The sequence below is a fragment of the Manduca sexta genome, chromosome 25 (assembly GCF_014839805.1).
Source record: "Manduca sexta isolate Smith_Timp_Sample1 chromosome 25, JHU_Msex_v1.0, whole genome shotgun sequence".
NCBI classification, from domain to species: Eukaryota; Metazoa; Arthropoda; class Insecta; order Lepidoptera; family Sphingidae; genus Manduca; species Manduca sexta.
In genome coordinates, this window is record NC_051139.1 from 16263537 (window position 1) to 16286104 (window position 22568).

The following is a 22568-nucleotide window of genomic DNA, read 5'->3' on the forward strand; positions in this document are numbered from 1 at the left end:
TGTGTACGGTGGTCGCTATCCGGGGGATATAATATATATTCTACCCCCAGTATAAGAGTAGAATAATCTAGGTAGGTTACCAAATAAATACTATATAACATATAAAGACCTGCTATTATAGCTCTTTCGGGATCACGCAATATCCAGAAAGGTAAAAAATTAAAAGAATGTCTCTTCTATGTTGATATTAGATTTCATATGTTGATATATAATTTATTAGATACGAATAATTAATACAATTCTGATCATATTAACCCATCTCATGCAATTTGATCACTCCATCCAATGCTACAAAAGAGAATATAAAATCCGACCCACGCAATAGCCCTGCTGAGTCTCCGGAACACGACTCTACAAACTTCGGCACTTAAACATAAAAACAAAGAAGAGCCGTAAGGTTATTTGTTCCCCCATAAATCATGGGTAAGCTATTTTATGGGCCCCGTGCTAGGGTTAGATGGGGTCAGTATCAAAAAGATTTTATTGTCAGCGTTGAAATATTGCGGTTTGGTAGATGCTGTTTTAGAGATTGGCAGAGGTTTACTTCGTTTTCGTTTTAATATAAATAGTTTTTTTTTACAGAAGGCAATAAGCGACATATGGCAAGTCTCTACACATATGATATAGTAAAAAAGCAGAACCCGGTGTGTTTATATATTGAAAGAAAAGTAATCAAAAAGGAAGGACTAAAGAAGTGTAACAAACAGAACATAAATGAGAAATTTTAAAATTATTTTCTGTCGTTCTCTGTTTTACTATTTGTTTACAAGCGCATATAATTACTAAATGGCTTTTGATGTTATTTTCATTTTAAGATATGTAGATTTAAATTTCGATTAGAATTATTCTACACGGACGACCTACGCGGACGGAATTGGGGCAGAAAGCTATAAGTAAATATAAATCACCACATACATCATAAATATGGATAGCAGAGACGGTAGATGCACACTGCGTAAGTCGAATTTAAGGTAGTACGTATAGGTTTACTTTAACATAATATAATATCCATCAGATTACCACTTCTTCCGTAATTTCGACAACTTTATACAAGAAAAAAATTTACTCCGATGTGGCAGTGCGATCCGACTTCAGAGAGTTAATTGATCCTTCCCCCCAAGGTTTTATTGGTAAAGGGGTCACAGAACTTCCTATGAGATGAGTGAGAGTGCATAGATATCAATGATACTTACTTTAACTAATTAATTTCTATATTACAAAAAAAAATGATTTTGTATTCACCCATACAAAACGCCAATTTCGTATGTAAGGACCTAATATTCAAATAGTAAAACAAATGAGCTCTTTACTTACATATTAATTTATCCAATTATAAATCTCTACCACATAGTAATCCCGTTTAATGCTAATGCTAATATATAATAGAGAGCTAAGCGTGCACTTTGTAACTCGGGCTAATGAAAAATTAACATTTTATGCAAACAAGCATCAGTGCAAATCATAGCGGTAGTAGTATTATCTAAGTTTCAGCTTCCTCATTTAGAAAGCTTTTTGTCGAATAGCATAGATTTATAGTTATAGTTTTTGAATGAAATGAGAACGAACATTGCTGGATGTACCAAATTCGTATTTTGGTAAGAAAATTGATATTGCATTAGAAATCTAATATCAACATAGAAGAGATATTCTTTGAATTTTTTGCCTTTCTGGATATTGCCTGACCGCAAAAGAGCTAGAATGGCAGGTCTTTAGATGTTATATAGCTTTTATCTGGTCACCCACCTAGATTATTCTACTCTTTTGTTGATATTAGATTATATTTTATATCCGACCGAATAGCGACCACTGTACACAAGTTATTAAATCCCGCCATAGTAACCTACGTAAGTGTGTGTCGTTCCGGGATTAGCCTGTGTATATCCGATTCTAACAGGCCGGCATAATTGTTTTGACTGCCGAGGGATAATCGCTCATCAGTCGTCATTCTATTGGACTCCACTCCACTTACGGTGCAGTAGGGTCACTCTTATTTATTTATTTGCTTACTAAGTGTATAATAATTGCTGTTGTTACATTTTAAGTGCTTATGACATAGTAGTCCTTATCAGACTTAGCAAATTTAACGTTATCTCCCGAACAATGCAATTTCGACCTTATCAAAATTTGCCATCGATATATAAAAAAACCTTTCATCATAAACTTACTAGCAGTACCACATATAACTAGACTGAGTATGTTATGAAATATGCCATCATTTTATATTTTATTTAATTAATAACCCCGGTACTAAAAGTGACAGTAACTACGTAATTACAAAGCCAAACAATTGACAACCCTCGAGGGCGTTAATAAAGGCTAAATTGCAAAGATTTACTAAATAGCAACGTATTTTCATTATTAAAAATGTTATACCTTCGTAAATGTCAACCACTTCCTCCCTAGTCTTAATTTACTAACCACGCCACACGTAAAAAGATTAATTATTATGATGCTAAACTTTAAAATTACATCCAAATTTTCAAAGTAGTAGGTAGGGAACTACAATTAGTTATGGTGTAAATAGTTTTTTTTTTTTATACGGTGTTGTTATATATTGGTGCCTCTTTACCTGATGGTATGTAGAGTAGGGTCCAATAGTGTGTTGACTGGCGAGAGATGATTAGCCCTCGACAGTCAATATAATTATGCCGGCCCATTGCAATCGGATATACATAGGCAGGTCCCGGAACGCGACACACATACGTGAGCCACTTTGGCGGGTTTTAATACCTTGTGTACGGTGATAGCTATACAGGCGGATATTATGTATATCCATTAGTTAATGCATGAATTAATGTTCCTCTTGACTGAGAAACGGTTTTGAAGAAGACTGGAACAACTTTATTATTTTAGAACAGTCAAAGAGAACATGGCCGTAAATCGTAGCACGTAGATCCTTTGGGAACTCCACCCAAATCAGAGATGTCGTTTTTTAATTTAAGTCCCCTTCAGTCCATTATTCCTTAGGGGATAAAGGGAATATTTATCCTGTTAATTATATTCATTGCATATGAGCTATAATTAATATTTGCATTTAATTGAGTGTGTATGCCAATTGCAGAATATTTAACGTTGCTTACAGCGATCCGTGGCTTCGCGTCTCTCCCCCGGGAACTCTCCATTTCCCCGGGATAAAGGTTATCATTCGAGTTTAATTGGGCACAGAAACTGTGTTCTTTGATATGTTATTTTATATGACATGATGAGAAAATTTAAGACGTATTATTATAGAGCGAATAAATGGAATTAGTAATGTGCATGAATTAATTAAATATTACTATGTGTTTAGTTGACAAAAATAAAAAATAACGATCTAAACTATAACTATTATATAAAGCTGAAGAGTTTGTTTGTTTGAACGCTCATCGCGGGGACTATTGGTTTGATTATTGAGGAAGGCTATAGGCCATGTACTATCACGCTATGAGCAATAGGAGCGGGGCAGTAATAAAAATGTTGCTAAAACGGTGAAAATTTATTACTTTTCAGAGCTTCCGTTGCGTGAGCTGCGTAAACGGTTAAAGTTATGTAACAATCAAGTATGACGGAATTGTTTCTTAAAATATATATATATATATATATATATAATAGAACAATGACCCCATCCACATCTGTCTGCCTCACTCAACGCGATAAAATCAAAAAAATCCCGACGGATTTAGATTTGTATGGAGATAGTTAGAGACCGCGGGAAAAACATAGGCTACTTGCTATCCCGAAAAAACTTTATAATGCGGGCGGAGCCGCGGGCCAAAGTAAGTAAAAATAATATATTCAGTTTTGTAGCTAAAGAGTTTATTTGTTTGAACGCGCAGTTCTTTGGAACTACTAAACGGATTTTAAAAAATATTTTACTAATAAGAAGCTACATTACTCCTGAGTGCTATAAGCTACATGCCATCCTGAGAAAATCTAAAACCGAATTTAAGTCCTGAAAAAACTTTTTTAGGGAGGCGAAGCCGCGAACTAAAGCTAGTAGCCAAAAAAACGTAATCTAGTAAAATTTCACGCAATTCCAACTAAGATAGCTAGTCAAAATGGCGGCGAAACAACGTGAAAAACGTTCGACGTCGACAATACGCTAGAAATGCCAGAACGTAGCTACAAAGTGGGATAACATCTTAATGCGTCTCCTAAACTCGGATACAAAAAAGACACGCCTTTTAATCGTCGCTATCTTTTATCTCTACATTTTTTCGCGCCCGTCTACGAATACAATTTCAGTCGATGCACTTAGCGTTGCTTATCTAGATAGAGTTGAAGATAGAAAATGTTGCCACAGGTGTTTTCGAGATATATCCGGCTTTAGTTCGTTCTTTAAAGAATTTTTCGGATAAAGTAGAGGTAGCTTCGGGGAAGTAGGATGATAGTTCTTCTGTGGCGAAGGACGCAAATTCAATAGCACACTTAGGAAGGACTTTGAATTTTATGAGCTTCTATTTTATCAATTAAAATCCTTATTTTATTTTTATTTTATTTATTTAAAGAAACGCCAACAGGGGCCTTATTCTCTATCCCGTACGTTATTTTGACAGTGCGTAACAAGAACGTAACACAACGCATCATGTTTAGGACTATAGAAATTTGGCTTACAGAATACCATTCCACGCACATTTTTCGAAGATAACATGACACGGCCGCGTTACGCGTTTACACTATCATACAGAATAAGGGCCCTGCATACATATTAATTACTCACTAATTACAATTTCTTATATCTTATGACAGAGTTGTAATAACACAATATATTATGATATGTACACCCATAATAGGCATTTACAACATTCTCTACAGCAAGAGGTATAGACAAAACATTTCGTTTATTTTAAGGAAACCATGTATTCGTTAACAAAAGGGAAGGTAGTGCTAAAATAGCGTTGCAAATCCCTGCGTAGATGTAAATAAAACATTAATAAGCCATAATATGTTATGCATCCTTATCTATTCAGCCTTATGTAAACCACGAACATTAAGACTCTACTTACGAGAATTAATTAATGTTAATGTTATACACTAACGCCTTTTCCCAAAGCGATAGGCAGAGACGCAACTGGTGGACCCACTTTCCGCCGTATGGAGTCCGTCCCATGATATGATAGGGGCCGAGCCTATCGTCATATCAGGCACAAATTGCAGATTCCAGGCTGATACTGACTATAAAAACCTAATATCACTTTGCCGGATCAGGGAATCGAATCCTATGGACGTTGGCTTAAAAGAATACCGCTTTGGTCAATCTTGCCTGTCATACAAGGCGTCTGATGGGGATCCTTTCAGGGTCATAGGATATAGACTCGAGGCTATATGTCCTTGCAGAAATGATTGGAATTCGTGTGCTGACCTCGCCGCTGTTGTGGTTGTGAGGTTCAATGTACCGGCGGACAGTATACCGCAAAGGTTGTTCCGGTAGAGATCTGAGGTTATGCTATAAACCATCTGGTATCCCGGAGCCTAACCAAACTATATTTTCATTGAAATTTATGTTGCATTAACAAAAATCAAAGTATTTTAACAAAGTAAGTAAAGTAACAACTACTTTTTTAAATTAAACTACTTTTCGGATTCCATCGCGGTTTTTTATATTTTACTTTTCTCCCGACGTTTCGAAGACTTTGCAGCCTTCATGGTCATGGGGGGGATTCCAGGGGGGAGCCATGAAGGCTGCAAAGTCTTCGAAACGTCGGGAGAAAACTAAAATATAAAAAACCGCGATAGAATCCGAAAAGTAGTTTAATTTAAATGTGTAACATTCGCGTAAACATAAGAAATCATTATACTATCTATATCATTGGGTTTGGTTATTCCAACACTCGTTGACTAAGCCTAACGCAAGCACCTTACGTTGCCAACACTACGAAGGTATTTTACCGTATGGATAATTATTCAGTTCAGCACAATTATTACAAATTTAGGTCGAGCACCTTATCTCAATTGCTCATTTGCAGTAACCGTCGAGTTCTGTTAATTTGGAGTGCCTTAAGCGCCTGCCAGAGCGTTCCGACTGAAACAATGCTCGAATATTAATAATTCAGAATTAGCCAAATGTAGAGGCCGAATGGAGTGCCTCTATGCAAATTTAAGGCTTTCTGGAACGTATAGGCCATTGATTCCCAAAGTGGTCCAGGTAGACCCCCAGGGGTCTACAGGACACTTGACGGGAGTCTATGTTAGCGTGACTTAAAAATGGCGGTCCACAATTCATAAAGTACTAAAATGTTGGCTTGACTTGACCTATCAATGTAGGCATTTAATATTGATAGCAGCAAAATTATGGAAGGGTTCTATGAAAAATAAAGTTTGGGAACCTCTGGTATAGGCTAATATAAGGATTACATTTACATTAGCGATTCCTGCGATATTTAGTGAAATCATATCATAGTATTGATAGAGAGACGCCAAATACTAACTAAAGCTTTCTTTGGCTTCCAGAAATATTGTAGGCGGTGTAATTATTTTGGACATCATCAAATGTCTTAAGAATAATGGGAAGTTTAAATAAAATAAATTTATCATTACGAAGCAAAAAAAAATATTACTATTACGTGAAACATCTTACAAATTATATTCGCCTGTGATTCAATTGTATATAAGAAATATTATTCAAAACTTAAGTAATTGGAACGAATTTCAGTTTGAATTCGCTTAATACATATGGAAAACTAATTAAATAGCTCTAGTTTCTATCAAAGCTAAGCGGTGTATAGCGTTGTTATGAATTTTCAACAGTATTTTTTGGATGACGCCAGTAATCTGGAATTTATTCCGAGCACAGCTGGCGCCCTCTTTCGATATTATACTATATAGAATTTGAATATTGAAATTGTTGGACAATTGAACTAGTGTAGAAATTTATGAATTGGGATTTGTAATGCAAAGCGGTTACAGCTTAGCGGGTGTGGAGTTGGCTACTAATACTAAAGTCAACAGTTCGATTCAATGTCAGCACACGGAGACCACTTCTAGAAATTGGGTATGCCTCTTTACTTTTGTCTTGACTCACACCAATTATGGACAGTATAGACAAACTATTTCAATCATGTTACATATATAGCTCATTTTAACTAATCTAGGGAAAAGTTATATCAAACAACGGAACAACAAGATATTTATTAAAATATTTTATTTGTTGTCGACTCTGACCTGTCGAAAATACTTCACCGGATAAAAGTTCCCATATATTAATCCAGAACTGTCTATGAACTTAAATTAATTCAAAATCACACGCGTTTAAACCTCTACACAAATACACTCATGTATACGTAATGCATAGTATTAGTAGGATAGAGCAAACCTCACACGCTACGGATCAATCCCGCGACTGTGTGATTTGTATATGGAAATGTACAGTAGTGTTCACAAATCCTGGATCACTGACTGGTATGTTTGATATGGTTTATATATCAGTCCGCAGTATTCAACTGGCTAAATATTAGGTTTGATTTAATTTCAATTCTTTTGAGCAAATGTAACTACTATTCTTCTAATACTACAAATGCGAAAGTGTGTGAGAGCGAATGTAACAACTATCGTAGTATAAATGCGAAAGTTTGTGAGGATGAATGTTCCTCTTTCACAAAAAAACTCCTGAACGAATTTGGATGAAACTTTACAGTAATATTGGTAATTCAGAATAACACATAGGCTAAATTTTATAATGATTTTGTGTAATTTGGTCATAATATTACAATGCATATTAAACTAAGTCGGAAAAAAATATCTCGGAAAACTCCTTCATGCAGGCCACGAGCAAAAGCTAGTAACTATATAATTTATAGATTGTATCATCAGAAATGATAATAATACTATTGGTAAATAATTAAAGCAGTATTTTTAAAGATTACTACAAACAAAAGACAGCTATGAAACAGACGGACAAGAAACAGACAGTTGAAATGTGTACACAGCTTTAGGATTAACATTAGTAAAGCTCTTTAGCCAGTCTCTACATGAACAGTCCCTCGCAGAGTATATAATTTAGTCACGTCCGTCCGTCTGTCACGGGTCTGTAGTTTCCGAATTTTATGCTCAATTTCTTCATTCTACAAAGGATGTTATCTCATAGTGAACTGTATATATATATTTAATTTAGGTTATTAAGCAATTTATTTTCCATTATTTTATTCGATTTATTGGAAAATAAAATTTGAACCCTATACCAGCGATAAAAAAGTGCAATTTAGTTGAACACAAAATACCCAATAAAAGCCTCCTAAATGTCGAAAGTATGTAGATGTATAAAAAAGTATTACAGTTTCTCGAACGACGAACAATAATCTAAAATCCACTGGAGTTTGTAGCGAAGTAACACGATAGTTTGCGAAATGAAAAGTTCCCCGGGCGTAAATATCAACAAACGCGAGCTAACAAAAGCTCGCGTGATCTTAAGTTTAATATCGTATTTTCAGGGGAATGATAAAACTATTGAGATCATTTCTGTATACTATAGTAGCGAATGTTTATGGTACACAATATTTTTTTTTATTGTTTTGAATGACGAGACAAGCTTGCCGTTCGCCTGATGATAAACGATACGCCTATAAACAGTAGAAACACCATCCAAAACCTTGAATAACAAAGTATTGTTTGTACTACTGCGCTCGCCATTCTGAGACATGAGATGTTAAATCTTATTATGTCCAATAGATACACTGGCTATAATATAATTTGAGGAATCGCGTATTGTACACGGTACTCCTCAAATAAACACACAAAAACCATAAACGCTGTTTCAGTTCAAAGCAAAGACTAAAACAAAATATGTCTGCAGTCTCAGTCTCTTTGAAAGTCTTTACGAATTTCTATGCGCGTTTATGGCTTCGGCAAGCTTTTGTCAAACAGCGGGCGGGCCGGAGACGCGACACTGGACAGTTGTATAGAGTATATCACATAGAGCCCTCGCTTTGGCGCTCGACTTCCATAGAATCGAGTGCTAGTGTCGGGTCGCCTTCCCGCCTCGTCCTCTGTTAGACAAAACCACTTAGAGAAAGATATTGCGATAACAGTCATTTTGATGACATTTTTTATAGAGTATATTGCTGTCAGTTGCCTATATTACAAAAATACTGTGTTTTAATTATTCAATATGTAATTAAATTAACCGAACCTCGGACCGAGGAGAAGAAAATACGTCGTATAAATACATTTGCTGCTAGGACATATTTTATATCCGTTCGGATAGCGACCGACGTATACAAGGTATTAAAACCGGCCACAGTGGCCCATGTAAGTGTGTCGCGTTCTGGAATCAGCCAGTGTATATCCGGATCCAACAGGCCGACATAATTGTGTCGACTGTCGAGGGGTAATCATCTCTCGTCAGTCGGCATTCTATTGGACACCACTCCACTTACCATCAGGTGTAGTGGGGTCACTTTACCGTGTCTGAACAAAAAAAGAACACTTTTACGCAAATATTAGAAAAGACTCGCCTTTTTTACAGATAATTTTGTTCCTATCCCATTCATGTTTTACTAATATATTCCTCTTATCTAATTAATATAATTCAATTAAATAGATAAGTTAATCTGTTTGTTTTATAGAAGGTTAGTACACGGACTATTGAATCGCCGACCATGAACCTGTACTATGCCAACAGTAAAGTGAATGCGGTGCGGATATGTAATGGAGGAAGGCTAGAGAATGGAGAACGAAATCCTGGTGTAAACTAAACACGCAAGTAGATAATATTGATATAATATTAATATGATATGCCGCTTTTAAAAGATAGTCATGACTTAATTATTTTTCGCCCATTAAAAGCTAAGGCTAGGCTTTTTGTGCAATTTATACTTCTTAATAATATTATTACAAATTCACTTTTACTATTAAAGGAAATGTAAAACATTCGCATAAACATAAGAAATCATTAAAGGAAATGTATTTTCCATTTTATGTTATCAAGCATCATCATAGTATACAAAAATGTATAATAAAAGATTTATATACTCAAAAATACTTTACCTTTAAAATTGAATTTTAAGCCGTTCGAAATCATAATTGGATAGATTTTTGGAAAAATCTCCCTTATTTTCACACGCATAAAATTTTTAATCAACATGTCACTTGTGTTTTAAATTCCAGGCGAAAACTGAACGTTTTCGCGGCACAGCGGTGAAACATTCATTAATTGATTTTATATATAAAAAATGCATTTAATTCATTCAGAAATGGCCATTGATTGATTCTTTCCTAACCGTATTTCGGCCACGACGGCCAATATCAACGAAGATCAGCCAAGTACGCAGGACATATTGTAGTGCACAAGATTTGTGTGCGCAATATACAGGTACACTCGCTGTTCCTTCACTCTCATAGTCCGGTGAGACGGCACGACATGACAGGAGAGAGATCAGGCGCAGGACCAACGGCTTCACGTGATTTCCGAGGCACGGGGGTATCACACCACCAACTTCCTGACTCCAAAGTACGATTGAGTAATTTTTAAGATAGAAGAACCCAGTCACAATTATTTTGGCCCTACCCAGGATTCGAACTCACGATCTCGGCGTTGTAGCCTTACTCATACAGTGTACACTTACAAATACGCCACCAAGACAGTCAAAATGTAGACCTCTACAAATTCTTATAACGAACATCTCTAAGTTCAGGAGCAAAGCCACGAGCACTCAATTGCTCGGGTTTTCGATTTTTTGTCGCCAGCATTCGCCATAACTACTTCATGTAAGCTGGTATTACAAATGATTGAATGTACTTGCGAGATGCTCAATTTAATTTATTTTTCTTTTTATTGAATCTTTGTTATCCCAATCATCTTATTCTTTTCTTATAAAATAGTTCTTTTCACGATAAAATACTTGATTATTTCACATCAACTACATTGGTACGGCGGGTTTTATTAAAAGAAGTTGATTGAATTAATTTCATTGACATTTATTTGGTCGTAGCTTTAATTAAAACCAATTGGTTTCCCAAGACATAAGCTTGGCATAATTTGAGGGTCACAGTTCATTTAGTTTTAATTTTTGCTCTTAGGGTTCAGAAATTTGGAATAATAAAATATTTAATTATCTAAAATGACAATATTATAATGAGATAGACATTTTAAATTAATTCGTAGAAGGAAATTTCTGGAAACTAAAGAATTATTCTAAAATTAATTCGTCAATAAAAGTATTTACTGTCTAAATATTATAATAAACACACACATTCACCCCATTAAGCTCCAAAGGGGTAGGCAGAGCCGCAACTAGTGTACCCAATATAAACGTTTTATTTTATTTTCATTTGATAACTTTTATTTTCCATAAATTTTCAAGCGAAAATTTGAAGACAAATGCTCAAGTAGAGAAATAAATTTATTTTATAAAAACAAAAGACATGAGATATTTTATAAATAAAACTACATTGTTATAAATTACAATTCTAATACTAATATTTTGAAACTTCAGAATATAATTTCTCTATCTACACTAATCAGACAGCCTCCCCACATGTTACAAATTACTCTGCACACAAACTAGACCCTTCACCTTACGACGATCTCTACGTATAAATTTACCGAAAATAAATAATTTTGAGATTCACAAGGTTTTCTGCTTGGTGATAAAGCAAATTGAACTCGTCTCTATATTCAATTTCTTTTATTATCAGAGTACCTTTTACCATATATTATTAACTACCAGACATACGGATATGACCCCATGTTAAGATTGAAAAAGAACTTCGGCTTCTACGAAATAACATCAAATTTGCTTTGGCAACTCTACATTAATGGTAAGTCCCCTCTTCGAGGTGTGGCTGACGAGACGTCACGGCGTCCTCTCATTCCGGACGACGCAGGTATTGACCGGTCGCGGCTGCTTCGGCAGGTACCTGTATCGAATCCGGGTGGAGGATACGCCCGCGTGTTTGTTCTGTGCGGATCGGCCGGAGGACACGGTGGAGCATACGGTGGAGGTGTGCCCAGCTTGGACTGAGCACCGCCGTATTCTCACAACGGCCATCGGTGGCGGAGACCTCTCGCGTCGGGGCCTGGTAGAAGCCATGCTCCGGGGCGAGAGAGGGATGCAGTCACCTCCTTCTGCGAGGACGTGATGCTCGCAAAGGAGATGGCGGGACGGCTACGGCGCCAAAGCGCCCAACGTCCCATCCGCCACGGCAGACGTACAAGACGCGGGCGTCGAACGTCTGCTGAGGATCGTCAGCCTCCGTAGGCGCGGACCGTCGGGTGACGAGCGTTGGGTAGCTCGTCGCCCGAAACACCCCAACGGCCCGTGTGTACGGCGCGTAGTGTTCCACGCGCGCCTCGAAGAGCAGTGTCAGTGTCATTGACGGGGCTCTTTAGGGCTGGTGCCTGCCTAGGTTTCAATGCCATCGGATCTTGGACCTAGGCACATAGGCAAAGGATGGGAACACCGTAGGTTTTTAGTCAGTAGAAGTCTGACACGCCCTCCCGCCCATCCCAAGGCGGGAGATAGTCATCTGATGATTTACCTACGTTAAAAAAACAAAAAAAAAACTCTACATTAATAATTTCTTATGTTTACGCGAATTTTCGACATTAATATTAAACTATTTTTCGGATTTTATTATGTAACTCTACATTATCAAAATTATTGGAAATCAAGCCGAATTTGCACTATACTTAATACCAAAATTCTAAAGCCAACAACCATTGGCTACATAAGATTATAAGCTATAATATTCACAGAGAATTACCGGGTCGACTCTATCGGCGGATCGTGGACAGCCACAGACCGGAGTTAGCTCGGATTAACCCATTTAGAGATAACACGATAGGTCTGATTTTAGGCCACTGTTATTGCTTTTACAAATAATATCTTGGAGGCGAATATCTTGGGAAAACACCTGGCCTTGCGAAATTTGGTAGGCTAGGGCTTATCGGATTGGAAATATTTTTATATTAATTAACCAGATCTCTTGTCTACGCAGACATGAAATTTCAGATAACTAGAACCTAAACAGTAGCAACGAGCAAGTAAAGAAAGAGTTTTATTATTGGCACAAAATGCAGTTATAAAAAATAAAGTAATTTTTACATGTAGAATTATGTGCTCTACATTTTTTATACGAGTACAACAAAGTCACTCTACTGCACCTTATGGTTTGTGAAGTGGGGTCTCATAAAAAATTGACTGACGAGAGATGATTAACCCTCAGCAGTCGACACAAGTATGCCCGGTCTATTGAAATGGGATAAACACAGGCTGATTCAGAAAAGCGACACATTTACATAGACCACTATAGCGAGTTTTAACACCTTGTGAACAGTGGTCTATTTCTGGGCAGATGTAAAATATCCTACCACCAGCAAACTTGAAGCTTCGCTTGTCAGTCTAACATCCGGCGTTAAATAATACCTAGTAATTACAATGAATCTAAATACTAAATACACAATGATGAAACCGCAACTAATATTCACAAACCGCATTTTAGCATATTTGATCAAAGTAGAGTTAGTTCAGTTGCATATATAAATAATATATGTATAAACTACAGCCACATGATTCTACACTTAGATTCAAGTTTTATATAACAAGTATAATAGAAGGTATAAGTGAAGTTTTGAAGTATCACAATACACAATTTTTTATTTATTAAAGCTAATATTTTTTGAAATCAGAGTCTACTTTATTAATAAACCGAAGATCCACCTATACATATTTTATCCAATATTTTTTTACTACAAGTACACACTTAAAGGTAATAAGGAAGCTTAAACTCATAAGTACTTTGATATTATTGATTGAAAGCCCTTAGAACGACTCTTTTCCTTCCTTCAAAAGAAATATTGTTCAAGTTATGTAAATCAACGATTATTACTCGAGAAATAGATTTATTTTTGCCGTTAATGCAGAGTCTTTCTGGTTTAGAGGAAACGTACTACGGCTGTGATATTTTAAGGTCCTTAATTCGATTTCGGGTCATATATTTATATTGCGCTTTTATGGAGATGTCCTATAAATTGTTTAGTGTTATACTTTTGATCGAAATGAGAGTACACTTGATCTTTTAAGGTGGACACGACAACAATTGCATTGGACTTGAATATGTAAGTAAAGTGATAGTATATACCAACACAAACTCTCCTATACTAAAGTTCTACCATTCATTAAAGTTTTTGTAATCTAAACTATTTTGTATTAATGCTCTAACGAAATACATTCGTCTCACAGTCGACTACCAATTCATAAGATACAATATGTATATCAGAATGAGCGTAATACTTGATGTTAAATAGACGACGAAACAAGTACGAAGATGGCCCACTTTGATAGAGTTATTTCTCGTCAGTCGACATTCTATCTGGATTCCACTCTACCTACCATCAGGTGCAGTAGAGTCACTTTATCGTATCCGTTTTTTTCTTAGCACAAATAACATCAGTAACAAGGATATTTCAGCTCGAACAGGACTCTACTTATGACATCGAATAAGCCATTGTTTCGACATATATATTGTAGAGAAACATAAGTTAGTTCTTTCTTTCATTCAAAGGAAGAACAAACTAAATAAACCTTCTTTCTAAATAGTGTAGGGATGATTAAATTATACAAAACATATTATACAAAACAAAATTAAAAAGCGGGTAGAAGTAACTAAACGTTTACATTTATTTTCCCCTTCCCAGAATATTGTATAGATCTTTTTATTGTTGGACTCTATCGTCTTGCAGCCTCTGTCTTTATGTGCCATAAGTTTCGAGCAATTCGAACTCGAAGTATTGTAATAATAAAAAAGAAACATTCAATCTGAATGGAATGATTCGATGGTTTTGTTTAAACAGAAAACTTTGTACAGTTAAATAAAAATATGGGAATTTAAAGAATATATTTTATTATTAAATGTTTTGATGTTTCGAATGCGAGATAGAAATTGTAAATCAATATTTATGACTGTTTTAGTAATAACTGATCGATTCTTAATCATGGAATATAAATTATATATTATCCTCTTGAAATTATTATATTTAATTAATAGCAACCTTTGAAATGTTACGTCTCAAAGAAGCTCTTTGATCACAAATTTTTAACATATTATGTTCATTTAACTCAAATAATAACGTTCACTATAATACTTCTAGATATTTCGTTGTCAAATACAGTTTACTCGAACATAGTAAAATAAACCTGAGAAACTAGGTGTGTAGCTCTCACAAGCTGTCTACTACGAGTTAGACAACAACGTTACACCACTGGCCAGTTACTACCAGACTTTTTAATTGAAGGTTTAGTTTCACTAATGTCGCTTGGCAATATCCGGGCTCGAGTTCTCTGTCATGAATTAGAAATTTTTGGCTCTTATGTAAGTATAGTTTGTTTTTTCTAGCATGAAAATTCAGAACTTATAGCGTTGTAAAAATTTTCTGTTTTGTTCGTTTTTATGTTGAAATATAGAAAGTTTTTGAAATGTAGAGTATATTTTCTTGAATTTTATACTCATATTTGCAGTAACAAGTGATTGATTTAGTGTTGTGTTTATAACCATCTAGATAGCTACCATCTGCCAATACAAACTCTGTTATAGTATCTTATTCGGTTGAGACGCGTCTCGAAACATATAGAGCCAGACCGCCATAATGCTGCCAACCGTCGAGAGACTGAACGCCTTTTAAGTACACCGTATACTCAGCCACGAAAGTAGCTGAACGAATTTAAAACGTCAAAACTCGTTAAGTTTATTTTTTTTTTGTTTGTTTGAAGTAAATTGATTAAAATTTAAGTAAGTTTTGTTAGAACACAAAAGTGTATAGGCGACTTGAAGTTTTCTATTTTTTCAGCTAGTTATGTGGGTGAATGTACTATTCAATCCATCCATCAAGTACAGTGCGCTTTGCCTCGCCAGTAAAATTTCGTAGGTATATGAAGCCTACCAACCCGCACTAGGCCAGCGTGGTGAACTGAGGCCTAAACCCTCTCAGTAGTAGAGAAGGCCCGTGCCCAGCAGTGGGACTATATTACAGGGCTGATAATTTATATAATTATTAAAACTTATAAATTAATCACTGGTATTATAATAATTCAAATTTACGTATTTCTAACAGATAACTAGATATCGTTATCGAAGTCTGTTATTGAACGCAAGACTCTACATGTTGCAATCTCTGTAATAGGCCTTTGTGTGCTGCATCTTTCTACCTCATTTATTTTATATTCTTGTACAAACTACATTTTATTCTGTTACTAGCTATGCTCGTAGGTTCTCCTGAGTGAAAGTATTTCTCTGGGATAAAAGTAGCTAATGTCCTTCCCAGCATCTCAAACTATCTCTATACCATTTCATAGAAATCCATTGGATAGATTTTGGGTATATCGCATTCAAACAGACAGATGCGGTGGGGGAGTTTATTTTATTATATGTAAAGATACAGTTCTAGAAGTAATGAAGTTAAATATTGTATTAGTTATCATTATTAAAAATCTATACTATAAAATAAAGCTGAGGAGTTTTTTTTTTTTACGCGAATATCTCAAGAACTACTGGTTCGAATTGATTTTTTTTTGTGTTAGACAGCTTTATTTGTGTATGATTTTAATTTTCATAACTCCCAGTAATTATACGCGCTACAATGTTCGCACTGCTTAGTGGCAAAGACAAACAATGCGATTATTCCTCGCAGTTCGTCGCGTATGAGAACCCTGCGTAATGGGTATGACATACTCTCTGATTGTCTGTGCCTGCGGCGATGTCGTGTGCCGGGTCAGCCGCTTCCCTGCAATATGGTTGAGGAGGCCGATGGCTGGAACATGCGTCATACTCGTGAACGGGTGCTGCTTGTGTGGACTGTTGTACCCATTTCGCTTACGATATCTAAGTACTCGGGGAATATATTGAAAACATCAGGTTTAATTATTTCATGATTACTGAGAGGGCTTTGCATATGGAAATTTAAAAATTATTTATTACCTATTCTACGAGTATGATATGAATTAACTACTCTAAACAACGGTAAAAACAATTATAGTTTTTCTTTTTATCATGCATTGTAGCCTAAACATTAAACTGATTTTAAAAACATCGACACTAGAGTTTATTGCCCGTTCTTTTCTGTTCAGAACCGCTTTCCAAACTGGTGGTAGAGTTAATATTGACGGAATCTAAATAGTGTATAACATTTCACAAGTTCAAATAAATTATTATTTCATTTATTTATTTTTCATTATATCAATAAATATTGCGAAATATTACTTAATAAAACTTGGACTTCTTCAAACTAATTTCATTGAAATAACTTGTGCCAGTTTTCTTGGAAGAAAATAATATGACAAAGTTACATGAATGTGTGACTAAAATCGCCGATAGCGATGAAAGTTCCGTTTATTCATTTAGAACCTTTTGTATGTAGTTAATAAGGAACAAGTTGGAATAACATTCCATTTCATAAGAGAACCCTTATTTATATTTCGTAACATTTAATTAGACAAATTTCTTATTTTTGTTGTAAGTTGGCCATTTTTGTGGTAATAAAGGCCGTATCAATAAACATGATTATTAGTAATTAACTTAAGTAGTGTTTTGTCTCTCTATCTCGTAAATTATTGGGAGTAAATAACAATATAAAATACGTCGAAAAGTAAAACTTCTGTCATTCATAACTATTTCTCAGCGTATTCCAGGTTATTTCTGATGTTATAAAATCATGGTAAAAAATTCTCATTTGATAATATTAAATTACATTTAAATCTGATTAAACATGATCCCTATCACAAAGATGATGTCGCTTCAGGGTGTCTTCTTAAGTAATTAAAACTTTAGTGGAGGTCATAAATTTTTGTTCTCGTCTTTTTCCCACAGGGTTAGGCAGAAGTGCAACTCCTGCATCCACATTTCACCTAGCTCATATCCATCTCAAATAATTTCGTTGTTTCTTTTTTTCGAATAAAAATATTTCACATTTTATGTTTCTAAGAAACTAATACACAAATGTAGGATTTTAGACCGTAAACTACACGCCTTTACACAATCGTTAAAGCTAACATTATATATGAAACTGAAATATCCTAGCGATAGATTTATCGATAGAATATGTCATTTTCAATTTTTCTATTTTCGACGAGCGTTAATAATTGTAGAAAGGATTCTTGACTACACCCTCTTGAATGTTACAATTGCTAATCTAATTATTATCCACAAAGGTTCATCTTTTAATAAATAGTGTGTTTATTTTTTTCCAACTTCAATAAACGGCCTAAAAACTGTTGCGTTAGACTGAACCGGTTTTCAATAAGTGCCTATATGAAAACACTGGACCCAGTTTGGCATCAAAACAAATATAGAATCTAACCTCTGGCATTTTGGCGCTTAATTAAAAAGGTATAAAGTATGAAATTGCCTGAGATAAGTATCTGGGTTTTGGCAATCGATTATTCTCGTTTGATTTTTTCTTTTATACTCTCCGCGTGAATATTTTTGTACTTACAAAATGGTAGTGGAAGTATACAGTACTATGCAGGGCAAGTATATGTATTTTTTTTATCTCTCGTTCGAATCACGCTTTCTTACTAAATATGAACGTCCTAAAGTGCACTTTTAGTTAAAAAGTAATCTATAATATAGTCAATCAGGACTAGGTCTATGTGAGGTAGTTCATCCAAATACATTCAAGGATGAGTAATGACCTAAAAGATGTTCAAAAATTTACACATTTATAATATAAGTAAGCTAATAAGACTTACAATCTTAATAATAAAATAATAATAATATCAGCCCTATATTATAATACGCACTGCTGAGCACGGGCCTCCTCTACTACTGAGAGGGATTAGGCCTTAGTCCACCACGCTGGCATAGTGCGGATTGCTAGACTTCACAAGCCTTTGAAATTCCTATAGAGAACTTCTCAGATGTGCAGGTTTCCTCGCGATGTTTTCCTTCACCGTTAAAGCGAACAATAAATTCACAAAGAATACACACATGATTTTAAAAAAGTCAGAGGTGTGTGCCCTTGGGATTTGAACCTGCGGACATTCGTCTTGGCAGTCCGTTCCACACCCAACTAGGCTATCGCCGCTAATGTTAATGTTAGGATATTATACTTGTATTTATATTTCCGAATTTATTTTTAAATAAGTATGAAAACCATAGTTTTTATGTATTCGTACTTTAACAAGCAGTGGCGAAAGGTCCATATAACCCGATTACCAGCTTCCCTTTGTGTAGAATTTCTGTAGAATCCAATTATCATTAGAACGATTTGAAGACAGCATTTATACGTATCAGTTGTAGTACGTGTGTTATGTCGAGTTCCCTTTAGGAAAATTTCACCATTCGCTACTGTTTAGATCTTGTTTCGAGAATCTAGTGTCATAGCTTTGTCTATCTCTACCATCAAGCAGTATACGTGTTAATTTCCGATCACTGGGCACATAAGATAACTGTTTCAGCTAAGACTTAAAGCGACGAGTGCTGTCTATTGTAATTTGAGATTCGTTGTTAGCGTTGGCACCGTTTTCGGGGTTCTTACCACTGGACGAGATTTATGCTCGTCTTGTTATTCTTCCTCAGAAGGAACTAAGAAAGTTCAAGGTTTTTAATCTTTATGCCCTTTTTAATGTTAAATAATAAAGCAGGTGATTTTTTTTTATTAGCTTCGTGTATCTTTTAAGGTTTCGTGTTAATATTACTATTGTAAATTCTCATTAATTTCTTATTTATTGTAAACAAAATAATGGTTAATATTTGCTATTTTCCATTATATACGTGATAAGTAGACTTTACCATAATTATTTATTTCTATTATTTAGAGTGCATTGCAAATTAACTTAATTTAAACTTTATTGTTATGACGCCAAGTTTTATATTGTATTTTGGTAAACAATTTTATGAAATTCAACGTATATCAATTCATTTCTCTATAAGTAGAGACAAATTGGTTTGCTTTGAAAATCGAAGTTCCGCAAACTTTTAGAGATTGTGATTTTTTATGTATTTGAGTAGATAATAATGACATTATCTTAAATGTTAAGGTTTTCTTTTATAATTGAGTTAAATATACATTAATGATTTCTTTTTACGTATGTATAAATTGCATGTATTTCTTTATTTATTTTTCATTAAGATTAGTTAGTTATTAAAATACCTCATAAATAATTACGATATTAAACCAATTTATATATTATATATTATACATATTAAATCATAAAAATTCAAATATTATACCAAGTTTAAAGTCGAAGGTAACAAAAGTGTTGAGTTATCTTGTAATAGCTCATACTAGACTCCAATAAATAAGTATGACTGAAACATAATTATTAAAGTTGAAAATCCAATCAAATAACTCCCTAAAAAAAGTTTTACTAACCGCCTTAAACTGAAAAAACCTCAGAAACTTTACAAAGTAAAGTTATCGCGACGAAAAACTGCGCGTGCAACTAAAACTAAAGTGCAATTACCAATCTCCCCCCTCTCCGCTTCGATGAGTGCGACCAGGTCGCGGGCGCGACCTTGCAACCACAGATGGGCGCGCGACCGGCCGTGCCTGATCGCGGCGCGCCCATGTCTCCTCAGTTCACACTTGCACACTTGCACCAACGTCGCCACGTATAACAATATGAGAGTACGCATTTTCACCGCATCTTGGCGCGTGCGGACTCGCCGAGAGCGCCTCGCGTACTGAGCGTTGTACCACCTCCGAGCCTAGTTCTCATTTTGAATAATTCTGTTTATTTTTTTTTAAGTTTACGCAAGTATATTGTTTGTTTTTCTCAATTAACTTTAAACAGATTAAATATCGAACAACGAATGCGGATGTATGCCTTGAGTTTCGTATAAATATTGTGCGGACTTTTCCAGGAAACTTTAGTTTATTAATTTCGTATGTAAATATTGAAATGTATTATATTTTAACAATGATTGCAGTATCATCGTTTTGCTTATACAGAACAATAAATTGTATTTAACGTGTCAAGCTTTAGTATCAATTAAAATCATATCGTTAATATTGCATATTGTTTTCAATTCAGGTGGGGCGAAAATTTTATTTATTTTTATATTATGGAAAGGCAGAGGTGTTGTCACGCCCTTATTTTGCTAGCTATATTAGGTCCTGTATCAATGGAGTCGATCGTATTGACATTTACCGAGCACAATTCCAGACTGGTCTGATATACTGGGCAAAATAATTTAATATAATTTTACCAGAACCTGACATCGCATCAGATACCTCAACATAGCAGTCGTCCTATCACACAATTCTGCCGTGCTAAGCGCAAAAGCGTTGTGTCAGGGAAACCTTACTTCGAGATAATCGAAGTTTTGTATGTAAAACTGAGATGTAGACACTCTTTTAAGTTTTTTTAATAAGTTCTAAATAAGATACCGTTATTTAAGTAAGTTCATTGGATGGGTATTTCTTTAAGCTTTCTGACAACATAAAATCGAGATTTTTTTTTTTTTTTTTTGAGATACCGTTTTTGAGCTTATCACAGCAAGTTAGGAAGTCGTTGAAGTTTATTGGGATTTAAATAAAAATATTACAATAAAAACTGTTCTTCAATCGGGGTTATTTTAAGTGCTCATGACTATACGTAATTTCATCGAATAACTCGATACGGTATGATATTAACAAAAATTTACAATGCAACGAGGTACAGATCGCTGTACCTTACCTACCCACTTCTATCGAGAAGTCGCAGGTTAACATAAATTACTTCTGCTTTTTATAGAGAAAAACAGCAGATAAAAATAGTATAACATAACTTAATTATATAGTATAAGTATGTGCATGACTATTAATTCGTGTTTATTGAATCCTAAACATGTATAAATTGCCAGGAATTAAAGTTTCTTCACATAACATACATACATAACATCACGCGTTTTATCCCCGAAGGGGTATGCAGAGGCGCAACTAGGGCACCCACTTTTCGCCAAGTATGTTCCGTCCCATGATGTGATAGGGGGCGAGCCTATCGCCACATCGGGCACAAACTCCAGACTCCAGGCTGATACTGAGCAGAAAAACCCAAATATCACTTTGCCCGACCTGGGATTCGAACCCAGGACCTCAGAGCGCTATTGTACCGGACGTGCAATACAACTACGCCACCGAGGCAGTCAAGTTTCTTCACATAAGGTATAAAAAAATCTTGTTTGAGTTCACCAACTGGATTTATTAAAAATTTCGATAGCCTACATAAGCTTGTATAAATCCGTCGAAATTGGAATTTTATTTATAAGGACACGGCAGTTTGACCCGACCGCATCTGATAGTAAGTGGAGTGCAGTCCAATAGAATGTTGACTGACAAGAGATTACCCCTTGGCAATCGACACAATTATGCCGGCCTGTTGGAACCGAATATACACAAGCTGATACCGGAACGCGACACACTTACGTGGGCCATTATGGTGGGTTTTAACACATTGTAAGGTGGTCAGTATCCAAGCGGATATAATGTATCCCATCAGCAATTTCTATATCTAATTCGAAAATCAAACCAATCAAAAATAGTAACGAAATAACATTATGATCAAACTTTATTCTGGTTAATCCATTTCCATATTCGATCAATATCATTTAATTTCTATTTCTAATGTATTGTAATATATAAGGGTAAAGTTTGTCAATTTCAGTAAATAACCTTTGAA

At 35.2% G+C, this 22568-nt stretch overlaps 1 protein-coding gene across 1 annotated transcript in view; it reads right to left on the reverse strand.

Moving 5' to 3' along the window:
• LOC115448100 (probable G-protein coupled receptor CG31760) overlaps positions 1 to 20544 on the reverse strand; it is a 132030-nt gene extending 111486 nt beyond the window's left edge. Inside the window, exon 1 of the mRNA XM_030175408.2 lies at positions 20373 to 20544. Coding sequence (XP_030031268.2) covers positions 20373 to 20544 — 172 coding nt within the window. The remainder of the gene's footprint in view (positions 1 to 20372) is intronic.
• Positions 20545 to 22568: the final 2024 nt, after the last annotated feature.